The sequence below is a fragment of the Triturus cristatus genome, chromosome 6 (assembly GCF_964204655.1).
Source record: "Triturus cristatus chromosome 6, aTriCri1.1, whole genome shotgun sequence".
NCBI lineage: Eukaryota > Metazoa > Chordata > Amphibia > Caudata > Salamandridae > Triturus > Triturus cristatus.
In genome coordinates, this window is record NC_140589.1 from 1,769,579,671 (window position 1) to 1,769,593,542 (window position 13,872).

General features: G+C 48.0%; 1 protein-coding gene across 12 annotated transcripts in view; it reads right to left on the reverse strand.

Moving 5' to 3' along the window:
- The window catches only part of HMBOX1 (homeobox containing 1), a 395,810-nt gene that overhangs the window by 129,630 nt on the left and 252,308 nt on the right, over nt 1-13,872 (reverse strand). For 6 of the 12 annotated variants that reach the window (XM_085613049.1, XM_085613050.1, XM_085613043.1 and 3 more), the window contains 2 exons: nt 13,364-13,429; nt 1,417-1,502 (listed from right to left, as the gene is read on the reverse strand). In XM_085613049.1, the coding sequence (XP_085469175.1) occupies nt 1,417-1,502; nt 13,364-13,429 (152 nt within the window). The remainder of the gene's footprint in view (nt 1-1,416; nt 1,503-13,363; nt 13,430-13,872) is intronic. The other 6 variants (XM_085613045.1, XM_085613053.1, XM_085613046.1 and 3 more) reach the window with 1 other exon arrangement.

The window sequence follows — 13,872 nt, forward strand, 5'->3', positions numbered from 1 at the left end:
GTCCAAGGGCATACTTTAGTCGTGACAGGACCAGGGCCATTCAAACCCAGGATCTTTACTTTGTTCGAGGTCGTTGGGGATTGTACACTCAAAGAGACTGTGGTGGTGGGAAATCATATTATTCACATGATTTGCAGATAAACACCTTACATTTTTTTTGAGCAGTGGGAATTCAAGAAATTCTGTAGCATCTAATAGTCTAATACCTTAAGGTACTGAGCGAGCTCGGAGGTGTCCAGGTCAGAGAGCTTTTCCAGTTCTAGGATGACTGGAAATCATTTACATAGTAGTAACAAGTAAGCCTAAAAGAACGAGCTGGGACAGGCATACAATAAAAAGAAGAGGGGTGATCGCTGAGCTCTGAGGGACACTTACGCAAGACGTGAATTGTGCTGAGCAGAAAAAGGAAACTTAACAATCTAGGCTGTCTGTGCGATTAGACGCGATCCAAATTAAGGATCCATACCCTAGATTCTTGTGTTGCTCAGACTTCAAAGGGGTAGTTTGTCGGTAACAGTGTAAAGGATCAATATAGCGGTACCTCCATTTCAACTGACAAAGTTCATGAGTAATAAATATGTTGACGAGAGTAGTGCCTGCTATTATCCCAAATAGCAGGCAATAAAATGGCAAGGTGGGGGTTCCAGTCAAATATAGTGAGGCATAGGTATCCCCAATGAAAACTATAACTGCAGTTTATATTTTTGGGCAATCAAGAAACAATTCTCATTCCATTGCAGAAGAAAGTGAATCTGAAAGATGGCTGATTAGTGTACAGTGTGGTGGTGTACTACTCTTACCCGCCAAGCTTGGGACAATTCAATGCACAGTCATGTACATTTTGGGAAATGGGGCAGACTGTACACCCTGTTATACAACATGCAATCAACATTTGAGAACATTGCAAACTGCCAATACTTTGAGAACTGTGTAAAAAGGATCATTGAATAATTTACTTAAAAAAATTCATCCAGTAAAATACTTTACTTTCTAAATATCGTAATCTATGGCAGACATCTGGCGGAATATTAATTCATCCTTTACACAGGCTTAGTGCACCATTTGATGGGAAGATTGGAATCAAAGTTAGAGTTTTAATATACTGTGACAAAATGAATGATTATCTCCCGAAATGTGGAAGAACTATACTGTCGCTAAGCACCCGACTTTCGCAATAGTAAACGTACAAGAAAGAGAGCTTCGGTTTCAATATGGCCATATTCAAAGCAGCGAAGCAAAAGCCTGAAAACAGACTTCTGATTCAAAGCGAGTTCAATGACACAAGAGACATTAGATATGAAATCCAAGGCATATATCATCTTGATTAAGTTGACAGATTTGCACTGCAATGCAGGAAGATACACAACAGTCGAAAGTCTGCAGAGCTTATAACAAAGAAGGGAACCCTTTTCTCACCTGTTACTTGTGCAACGACGGCTTGTGAAATTCTCCGATTAGCTAGGAAGGCTTTAATTTCTTCTTTTATAACACTGCTGTCCCTCCTGTGAAAGATAATTACAGAAGTCAAAATTAACATAATGAAGGCAAAGGCAGAAACTGCTGAAAAATGTAACGGAAACAAAACTGCATACACGCTTGTGTCAGACTCCGAGCCTGGAAACGCCATGAACAGTTTGCAGCAGGCACTTCATTTAATGAGTTTAATAAGAGATGAAGTTTCGCCGTCTGTGCTACCACCGCAACAGAAGGTGTACTAAAGCCAGATGGGTCGCGAGACACTTCGATAACATTGGAATGAATACATTTCCTACATCAAAGCTGACTCAAATAAAATCAAGGGAGACCTAAAAGGAGGCCATGGCAAGACGCCTCAAGGAGTTGTAGTAGGAGGCCACGGCAAGCAGCCTCAAGGAGTTTTAGTAGTAGGCTACAGCAAGCCACCTCAAGGAGTTGTAGTAGGAGGCCATGGCAAGCAGCCTCAAGGAGTTGTAGTAGGAGGCCATGGCAAGCCGCCTCAAGGTGTAGGGGGTAGCCACGGCAAGCCGCCTCAAGAAGTAGTAGGAGGCCGCGGCAAGTCGCCTCAAGAAGTAGTAGGAGGCCATGGCAAGCCGCCTCAAGGAGTAGTAGGAGGCCACGGCAAGCCGCCTCAAGGAGTAGTAGGAGGCCACGGCAAGCCGCCTCAAGGAGTAGAAGGAGACCACAGCAAGCCGCCTCAAGAAGTAGTAGGAGGCCATGACAAGCCGCCTCAAGAAGAAGTAGGAGGCCATGGCAAGCCCCCTCAAGGAGTAGTAGGAGGCCACAGCAAGCTGCCTCAAGGAGTTGTAGTAGAAGTCCAAAGCAAGCCGCTTCAAGAAGTAGTAGGAGGCCATGGCAAGCCACCTCAAGGAGTAGTAGGAAGCCACGGCAAGCCGCCTCAAGGAGTAGTAGGAGGCCATGGCAAGCCGCCTCAAGAAGTAGTAAGAGGCCATGGTAAGCCGCCTCAAGGAGTAGTAGGAGGCCACGGCAAGCCGCCTCAAGGAGTAGTAGGAGGCCACGGCGCGGATGCTGAAGCCAACACCTGTAGAATGTCTTAGTTGCAAGGGTTAGTGGAGACTAGCCCCAAAGCAAGCAATCTCCCCAATCTTCAGTAAGAACACCAGACTCTTGGTTAAAAGGAGAATGGCACCTAGACTACTCGCTGGCAGTTAACACACAAAATGGTATGTATAGGAAATGCTTTTCCACCAGGAGCTGCAGAGGTAGGCTAGTTTCCACAAGACCGCACAATTTACACAGCCACTTGTTGCAGCATGGAATTTTCACTCATCTTGTCAATCCCCAAGAGGTCCAGATGGGGCCTTCTGCCAACACAGTCACTCGTTCTCTCTCTCCCTCTCTGCATGTGCAAGATACCGAATGCTCTACTATTGCCACTGAGGGGTTCTGGTGACGCCATTGACCATAAGGTCAAAAGTAAAGGGTTTGTAAATTTCACGTGAATCATGACAAGGCAAACAAGCATTATCAAAGCTAATTGGTATTGCCTATGCAAGATATATTTGGTTTGTTAATGTTTTTTTCAGCCATATTACACAGCAGCACTGCTGCAGTGCAGCATGGCGAAAAAAGTTTTAAAAGTGCTATGATGCGGTTAATGCTGTTAGATATATATATATATATATATATATATTTATATATATATTGCTTTTAACTACTCAGCATAACAGCCACACTGTTTTATTGTAAAATAGTATGCATTCAAAACGAGATTTTTTTTAAACAATTCTTTTTTTACATACAAAATAAGGAATATACTGCATTTTGGCACAGTTTTCATTTGCTTAATAATCCACAAATGTTTAAGCAATTATATAGTAGTATTTATAGTTGCTTACAATTTTATAAAATCTCTGTAATGTATCTATTACAAAGCGTAACTTCACATATGATTGGCACATGTTCCATGAAAGCATCCTCAAAATCTTACACAGTAGCAGTATTGTTAAGCTATGATAAGGTGAATCTCGACATCCATTGATTGATAATTGACATTGTGGTAATAAAAAATGTGTTACTTCAGGAAAGTGTATCCACAAATATATATGTATATATATATATATTCATTTGTGTACTCTGAGAGGATATCTGGTAGTTAATAACGGATCACAATACAAATTATATAGGCTTGCACCGTGCATTAGGAAGTGTATCAAGGTTCCTTGTGAAATGAAGGAAATGGTATCTCTGTGTCCTGTAAAATATTCAGACGGAAGCAGCAATTTGTTTTCAATATGTCCTTGATGACAGATTGTTCTTGAGCGACTGAACCTGTTGCACAAATAGAAAGAGTGACATAGAAGTGTGTATGCAAAGGGTAGGGTTGGAAAAAGAGACGGCACCTTAAGTGTTATGAAATATTACTGATGAAGATTTGTTGTTTCCAAAGAACACAGTGGCGTAGGTTAGAGTGATAACGCAAGGAGGTCAAATCTATTTTAAAGAAAAAATGCTCTGTAGCAGAGGTAGTGTGTCCTGAGTTTTAGTGGGATTAATTAAATATGCAGCTGTATTTTATTGCGAAACAACAAATTAATATTGTACATTGGTCTTATTTTTGGAATAAGGTGTTACTGCACGCAGTACATGTAATGTAATTAAGGTGCACTATATAATGTTGTATAGGCTAGGGCTGGAAAAGTAATAAAAAGCAAGAGGCCTGTTTGTGTTGCTTGTGTGATTTAGTGGGTGAAAGACATGGCCTGAAAGAGTATACATTTTTAATTGCTGTCTGTGGTGGAAGGGCATGAAGGATGCAGTATAATTGTTAGAGCATGTTGTTAGGTGTAAATAGACAGTGTCCGGCAAAGTGTTAAAAGAACCTAAAGGCAGACTGCGACGCTTTGAAGTTGGAAAGGGAGAGGCCTTGCGGGTGCTTAGACCTGCTGGTGGGTGGAGGAGGGATTCTCAGAGTGGATCTAAGATTGTGGTATCTGTTTGCTTACAAGCAGCAGGAAGGTAAATGTTACGTGTTCATTTGTGTATAAAAGCACAAAGGAGTGAAATGACCATCATGCAGCCAGCAGGCTTGCTGCTTGAATGGAAGTTAGGGCTTTGTAAAAGCATGGGAGAGTAGGGAGGTGTGAGGTGAGTCATGCCCTCTCATGCAGTGCTTAACAAAAAAGAAGAAAGCAGTTTCTTAAAATTGAGCAATAGAAGGATACAAGTTAGCCAGTCAAAAGGATGATAAGAGGCTATGCTCTATGGGAGCGATAAACACAAGAAGAGGAATGAAAGCTATAGATAAAGAAAGCAAGCAAATAAGAGCAACAAGAAACATAACCAATGGAAGCAACTGGCGGGCTCTAAGGCCATTGTAAGGTATTGGTATAGCTGCAAAAGGCCTTTCACAACCAGACAGATAAAAGCTGTGCGATACGAGAGGTCTAAAAATGTGCTCTGCAATTAGGATGTTTAGTTTTAGGTTTTGTTTACCATTCACGAGCAACCTGTTGATGAAATAATGGACAGGAATAGTCGAATTATGCAATTATGTGACTGCTTCTTTCCTTTATAACTATGGATTTACCACACTTGTAACATAATTTGCAGATGTTAAGGAAAATTAAAAAATAATACTGCAAGAGATACAGCCATTAATACAGCATAATTAGCATTTCGTTATTGCATAATTTATAGAACTGTGCTGCAAACTTTGGTAATCCACTGTCACATAATGCTAGTGGACCTTGTCAAGCGAAAAGCTCTGCAGAGTGTTTTTGAGGCCTGCCATTAAGATGACAAACCCCATGCTACAGATACTTAGATATATATATGAGATAAAGTACCCCCTGCCAAACATTATAAAGCTATTGCAAGTCACCAAGATGTTCTATGACCATAGAGAGGAATGAGGCCGAAGGCTGAGTTCCTTCATAAGATTAAGGAACTCTGAGAGGACATGCTATATCCTTATGTTTGGCAGAAGTTTCTTTATTCTATAATACATGGCCACACCATCACCTTTTTCACTCACCACTTAAATCCTTGGCGCATAGCTCTTTCATATGAAAGAGAGACCATGTTTTCAAACATTAAGAATAAATAGAATCTCTAGTGCAAAATTAAACACATCAAAAAGCTGTTGGATATTTGTTGCAAAATTATTGTAGAAGCAGTTTAATAGAAGTTTGTTTTTAAAAAAACACAATGACATGGTGTTATTATCAATGCAGTCATTGAACTTGTCATGAGTGATGTAATATGTGAGGGCACAAGCAGTGCAAGGCGAGGACTCATGTTATTGTTACGTAAGACACAAGTTATACTTGAGATAACTATAACTGGTGTATTTCAGTGGTTTTGTTAGTTTAAAACATTATGATTTAAATGACATTTTCATTTAACTATAACCTCCCTTTAACCTTTTAAGTAAATTTCAAAGGTTTTTTAAAATGAAAAGTTAAGATATTATTACAATTCCTGACTATTACGTCACTTGAACTTTTATTTTTTTCAGAGATTTTTTTTTCCAATGTAAAGTAAGATGACCATACCATGCAAGACGTGGGGTTGGCAGGAGGGCCTGGCTTCTGGCCTGGTCCAACCCTCTGCAGGGTTGAGCCCGTGGATCTAGGACTTATCCACGGCGAAACCACAGCATGGAATGGACATACATTTTGTGCCTTCAATCAGAACGCTCAATGTTTTTTCAAGTTGTCCTTACGAGAGTCCCTCGAACCCAACCGTCCAGATATTTTTGCACCGTCATTTTTCAAAAACTACTGAACAGATTTACACCAAAGCACAAGGTTTAGCTTTCTGCCTAATTTTCTGTGTCTGAAGTTCCTACGTAAAATTGCATGGGGAAAACAATTTTTGGGCCCTCCAATCCTTTTTTTCACGTCCTGCTTCTCGTATTATCCAGGAACTTTCCAGTAAGGAGCTGAGGTGGATGAGACTTTGTTTTAGAAAGTTTCATGTAGATTCTTCAAACAGTGTCAAAGTTATTAGTAGACCAAAAAATCAATTTCCTATGGAAACGTGGTCCTAACTACAACTACCCAGTGGCGACTGCCATTAAATAATGTATACATACATATGTATATCAGGAGCGGAGCTCAGTACGCTACTGATCAAGTTGATATGCGGTGCTGGGCATTGGCTTAGTACTCTGGGCAAGCTCAGACTTCCTATTGAGCAAGGCGGCCTTGGAGCATCCGACTTTCGTACCTATTACTACGCAACCCAAATACAGTGGACTCACAGCATCTCAAATTAAACCTGCAACTCTGAATGGTGCCCTTTATTCCCCTGTTAGAGGACTTGCATGTTATTCTTTACAACTTGAGCATCCCATGTAAACTCTAGCTTGTGAATGGTCTCCACTTTACTTCTTCACTGATTTAGACTATGGTTAACAGGACTTTCCACCAAGATGGAGAGTGGCAATTAGCTATAAGTTCCATGATAGTGCATGATCCAAAATGGGTTGCTTAAGTAGTGGGATGACGGTAGCAGCTTTTAGTAATTTACTGTTTTATAAATGAATGACGATTTATTCTCGGGCTATTCTGCTATGGTTCACCATCTGATTGCAGCACAATGTTAATAAACTTCTTTAATTTTAAATCATCACCCAAAGGTAGCCCAAATTTGCTTCAGGTACTCAGAATATAATAAAGTAGGGAACCAAAAAATAATTCAAAGAATGGGAACATAGGGTTGGAGCCTAGAAAATCCTGAGGCTAGTCCCTGCTGCTACAATTCACAGCATAAAACCATAAGTACATAAATATACATCTGAGAACCAAGGTAATGTATAAAGTCCCTGGTAAGTCTGGAGATGACTCGAGACCAGAATTAAAGGGACTGAATAACCTAATAGCCTCTAATGCATGTCCCAGTTGTGCAGTGACTTAATCCTACCCTGCATTCAACAGCTTCTTGAAAATGCATTCTGACATGTCATTGCATGGGTTGCATGTTGTTTTACAGGTTGGGTTAATGCCATCAATTTACTCATTCCACAGTACTGTACTCAAACCATGTGTGTAGAAGCTGCTAACTCTAGTCCCCTGCATGTCACCGAGCAAAAGACTAGCATCAAACAGTGGGAATATATCCCCTTTTCATTCAGGGAGTAGACCCAAAACGAAATCAGAAAAGAAAAGCGAAATTAAATTTAAACACATTTTGCTGAAGCGGGAGGTGGCCAGCGAGGTCCGAGAAGTGCGCAGAGAGGTGGAGGGCCTAGGTGAGCGTGTGGAAGCGGCGGAGACGGAGGGCCAACAGCGAGCGGAGGAGATAGTCCATCTCCAGCAGGACGTTCTTCGCCTCCGGGAACAGTGTGTGGAGCTCCAGGCCCACTCTGAGGACCTTGAGAACAGATCTCGGAGGAACAACATCCGAGTGCGGGGCGTGCCGACTGCGGATGAGGGGTCCGATCTGGGGGGCTACCTGCGGGCCCTGTTCCGAGAGATCCTGGGGGAGGCTACGGACTTTCCCATCAGCATCGACAGGGCGCATAGGGTTGGCCGTCAGCGCCAGCCATCGGCACCCCCGCCGGACATTCTGGCCTTCCTGCCCGACTTTTCACTAAAGGAGCGTATTATGGCTGAAGCCCGCAGGAAACAGCCCCTGACCTTTCGGGATCGGCCAGTGGCGCTTTACCAGGATCTCTCCGCCATCACTCTGCAGAAACGCAGGTCCTTTAGGATTGCCACTGACTTTTTGCGCGAGCATGAGACGCCGTACTCTTGGGGTCACCCCTTCCGCCTGATTTTTCGGTGGAACGGAGTATTACACCAGCTACGCTCCTTGCAAGACATTTGTGGTGTCCTGGGGCTCACGGCAGCGGAGGAGGAGGGAGCTACGCCGTCGTGGAGGTCCTCGGAGGGACGGAATCGGCGGAGGTCAACGAGGCGGCGCTCAGCGACCAGTGCAGGGCGCCCGGACTCCCCTACCATTAGGGCGGACAGGGCTGACGCCCTGAGGGCGGCGGCCGGGGACTCAACCGGCTCCTCTAGCGTGGCCTTGACGGCCTAACACGCACTCCGGGGGGAGATGTCTTTAGCTTCTTAACATGCTTGGCACGGGGCGGGGGGGTTGGGGGGAGCGGGGGGAGGTGAGTGGCCGGACGTCCACTTTGCTCTTCTCTACGGACTTGCCCTTTGGGGCTTGACTGAGACTATGGGGTGTTTGAGTTTGGGGATGGCTAGTTGCCGAGGGTGGGTTTTGGGTGGGGGAGGGGGTTGTTTTGGGGTTGGGAAGGTCCCGTCCGATGTTGTCTATGCCCGTTTTGTTTTGGCTTGTCCCGCGCTGCGGCCCCGCGCGCCCCGCCCGCTGATTCCCTACCCATTGCATGGCGCTCCCGATCCCTGTGAGGAATGCCGGGCCTAAAGGTAGTGACCCTTAATGTTCAGGGTCTGAATAACCCGGTGAAGCGCAGAGCGATCCTGTCGTTGCTGGAGGGGACGCAGGCGGACATTTGCCTTTTGCAGGAGACACACTTATTGCCCCGAGACTGCCATAGGATGCGATCAGCTAAGTTCCCCACCCAGTTCTTTTCCTCGGCAGCGAACAAGACAGCGGGGGTGGCCATTCTCCTAGCGAGCTCCTTTCGGGGGGAGGTGTTGCATAAGTGTGCTGAACAGAAGGGGAGGCTCCTTGCGTATCGCATGCGCCTGGGAGGCATAGCATTTACAGTTGGCTCCGTTTATAGCCCAAACGAGCATCAGGAGCGCTTCCTAGATTCCGCGCTGGTGGATGTCACTGCTTCCCCAGACCGACACATTATCTTGGGCGGAGACCTCAACATTGTCTTTGACTCTGGGATGGACAGATCGGCCCAGCGCTTCCCGCAGACGGGGGAGCTGTCCCAGGATGGGAAGGCCCGGATTGCGGAAATGGACTTGCATGATCTCTGGCGCTCCCTGCACCCCACGGATAGGGACTACTCTTTCTTCTCGCACGCACACCGCACCTACTCACGGCTGGACTACCTCCTGGTGAGTGGACCGATGCGTGCCGCTGCCACGGCGGCGGACATCGGGGTCCTGTCCCTGTCTGACCACTCTCCAGTCACCGGCGTTTTCCGGTGGCCGGCGGCCTCCCCCTCTCGGGGGGCGTGGCGCCTCCGGGACACACTTCTACACAAAAAATCGGTGGTACAACGCGTCGGGGAGGTCATACGGGACTATCTCACTCACAACAGCAACACTGACACTTCGCAGGCGACACAATGGGCGGCACTGAAGGCCGTCTTACGGGGGGAATTCATCTCTATCTCTGCAGCCGAGAATAAGGAGCGGCAACTGAAGAGGGATGAGTTGACAGCTCAAGTCCGGGAGCTTGAGCAGGTCCACCGCCGTACGGGAGCGCCGAGGGTATGGAGGCAGTTGCAGGCAGCGAGGAAGCTCCTCTCGGCTCTGGATCTTGATAGGGCGGAGTACGCCGCCTTACGCTTGAAACATGCCTACTACACTGGGGGGGACAGATGTGGCAAGCTCCTAGCACACCGGCTCCGGGTCGCGCAACAGCGCAGCGTGGTGAAAGAACTGGTGGGTGCGGACGGGGGGGTTGTCTCCGGGGACGCGGAGGTAGCGGAGACTTTCCGCGGCTTCTACGAGGCGCTATATGCTGAGGAGCCCTCCCCGCCACGGGATGCCGATAGCTATCTGGAGTCGGTGACCCTCCCGGTACTGGACCCGGCTCAGGCTGACCACCTGGAGCGGGACATCCATGTGGAGGAGGTGATTTCGGCTATCGCGCGGCTGAAACATGGCAAGGCCCCGGGCCCGGACGGGTACACGTCGCTCTTCTACAAGACTTTTTGCACGACCGTGGCCCCTGTCCTTACGCGGCTGTTTAACTCCTTCTCCGAACCGGGAGCCATCCCTCCGGATCTCCTGAGGGCGACGGTCGCGGTAATCCCGAAGCCTGGGAAGGATCGGGCCCTCTGCGGCTCGTACCGGCCCATCTCGCTCCTAAATGTCGACCTCAAGTTGTACACGGGGATTCTCGCATCCAGGCTGGGTCCACACCTCCCCGATTTGGTGGAGGCGGACCAGGCTGGTTTTGTGCCCGGTAGACAGACGGTTGACAACACCAAGAGAGTGGTGCATGTTCTGGAGAAGGCCTCAAGGATCTCGGGGGAGCGGATGTTGTTGTCCGTTGATGCGGAGAAGGCCTTCGACAGAGTTCACTGGCCGTATCTTGAGCGGGTCCTCACAAAACTGGGAATCGGCGATAAGTTCCGCACCATGGTATTTAATTGCTATAAGCATCCTTCAGCGTCGGTGCGGGTAAACGGGTGTAGCTCTGGTGGCTTCGCCATCGAGCGCGGCACGCGGCAGGGCTGCCCTCTCTCGCCGCTCCTGTTTGCCCTCTACATGGAGCCGTTTGCTCAGAGGATCCGTAATAATCCGGATGCTGTCGGGGTCCGGATGGGCCGGTACGTCCACACCGTGAGTCTCTACGCGGATGATGTCCTGCTGACTCTGGATGACCCTAGGAGGTCGCTACCTGCTTGCCTCCGAGAGTTGGACGCCTTTGCGGGGGTGGCCGGCTTCAAAATGAATATGAGCAAGTCGATGGCATTAGACGTGTCCCTGGCTGCGGACACCAGGAGGGATCTTCAACGGCTCTTCCCCATGCAGTGGTCCTCGTCCACGGTGCCGTATCTGGGGATTTTGCTGGCGCCTACATTATCGGAGATGGTTACGGCCAATTATGCCTCCCTCAGCAGGAAGATCAAGGACGAGCTTGGCCGATGGAACAAAGGCCTGCTGTCCTGGCTGGGGAGAATCGCGGCGGTCAAAATGACGGTGCTGCCCCAGATACTATATCTTTTCCGAGCCCTTCCGCTCCAGCCCCCGGTGGGCTGGATCCGACAAATGCAGGCTGACATCTCCCGCTTTGTCTGGCAGGGCCGCAGGCCACGCATGAAGAGGGTCCTCTCCACGCTCGCTCCGGAAGCGGGGGGCCTCGGCATTCCGGACCTCCGTAAGTACTTTCAGGCGGCACAGCTTCGCTATCTGGTGGAGTGGAGCAGGTGGGAGTCCGACAAACATTGGCTTTTTCAAGACCAGGCAGTGGCGGGCCGCACCTTACAAGAGGTCCCATTCTTGCGCCGCACGCACCGCCCCCCTAATCTTTACGCCTCCTTTGTTACGCGGGTCCCCCTGCGTGTGTGGGACGCGGTCTGCGAAACCCGGGGCCTCACCACCTTCCCCTCGCCGCTCTCGCCCATTGCGGGCAACCCGGACTTCTCCCCGGGGATGGAGCCGGGGGTTTTCTCCCACTGGGTACGGGCGGGCTGCAGGGCACTCTTCCAGATCTATGGTCCGGAGGGCGTGGTTCCTTTTCAGCAACTCCGCCAGGAGTTCGGCCTGACGGAGCTGGACAGACTGCGCTACATGCAAGTTCGGCATTGGGCCCTCCAGCCTCAGGTGCGTGCCACCGCTGCCCGTCCAATTACACCGTACGAGCGGTGGTTGGCTACTCGGACCTCCGACGCTAAACTGATCACTGATCTGTATAAACACCTACAACCCCCGCCGTTTCACTACTACAACCCGGGGAGGGAGCGTTGGCACAGGGAATTGGGTAGGACACTCAGCCACAAGGAATGGGACCAAATTGCGTATCGGGCTCGGCACTCTGCATACCACACGGGCCTTACGGAGACATTCACTAAGGTGTCCACATACTGGTACTACACCCCGGAGAGACTGTATGAAATGCATAAACACACTGACAAGGGGTGCTGGCGGAGCTGCGGGCAGGAAGGTACCCTTACACACATTCTATGGGATTGCCCAGTGCTGACCGCCTACTGGAAAGAAGTCTTGGACGAGGTGGATGAGCACTTTGGGATAGAGCTGCCGCGTCTCCCGGCGTATGTCCTGCTGGGCCTCCCCAATGCCCTAATGTACCCACTGAAGTCCCGCAGGGGTAGGCAGATTGCAATAGCGCTGGGGTCTGCGGTTCAGAACATTCTGGTCCACTGGCGCACATCCACCGTCCCCTCCATCACCGGTTGGTTGCATAGGCTCTGGCACGTGCTGGGGATGGAGAAGCTGTCGCTTACGGTTGCGGGGGAGGTAGACCAATTTGAAGAGCTATGGCAACCCTTTCTAGCGCTGCTGTCCACTGAATTCCGGGAGCTCACCTGCCCGAGGTACCTTAGGCTTCTCAGGCTGAGGCCGCCGGTGACCCCGGCGGACTAGCTTACATGTGAGATGGGGACCCCCGGGGAGGGGGGGGGAGTGCGGGGCTCCTGGCTAGGGCTGCTTTGATGCGGGACCATAGGACGGGGGGGAGGGGGGAGGGTTGTTGTTTTGTTAATGGGAGGATGGGGGATGGGGGGGGGGGGGATGGTGTTCTGTTGAGGTGTTGATGGGGGGGGATGCTCTTGCTCAGCTTTGGGGTCTCGGATACGCGCGTGGGATTCCACAGCTTGCAATTCTAGCGTTCAGTCACTGTGTTCTTCCCTCTGAGCCACCGCGCCACCTATTGCCAACCCTCTGGAGATACATCCCCTCTTCTTTGACTGTATTCCATGTATCCTGCCTCCTATCCCCCTCCCCCATGGTTTGTTTTGTTTCAATAAAAAGTTTTAAACATAAACACATTTTGCAATTGTATAATTAAAGTACTCCAAGAATATAGAACAATGAAGTTGGTCACGCAACCTTAAGAACTGATGCACAAAAAATATTTTGAAAGAAATCGCAAAATAAGATTTTTGCGGAGAGCACACAAATGTTGTGGGTCTTACGCTCTATCAAAGATTTCAATTAATATACGGAGAAAGGCACCCAGGAACACTGCAGGGCCGACATCCACCAATAAAACTTAGTTATATTTAGGAAACCATAACCTAACGTTCTAATATCACATTCCTAAAAGAAACTTTTCTCACCAGGAAAGAAGCAAAGAAGTTGAAAAGGCCGTGGGTGGTGCTGGTCTACTCAACATCATGTTCTTCCTAGGCAAGAAAAGTAATAGTTCTAGTTAGGAAATGTGTCCCCTCAGTGATAAATACCCAAGCGAAGCTAACTTCTATTTAGCGAACGGTACATGGAGAAAATGTGTTAATATGCAACAGTTTTATTTACAAAATGTAATTCTTTTGTAACTGGCAAAGAAAGAACAGATATCGAGAGGGAGAAGGATTTCCTTCAAATAGAATTGTCAGTTTCATCATCAACTGGAGGCTTACCAGTCAAACCACAAAAACTCACAAAGAAAGGGATGGTGACTTGCTCCTTTATCAAGAATTCTATATTTCAACGATTCTTTAGTTCCACAATACCAGTGAGAAAACAAAATATCTGTGACCTCATGTAATCTCTAATCACAGTCTCATAAATTTATATTAGAATAAATTACGTGTGGCAGATGAGACAATTTATACAGAAACAAATTTAA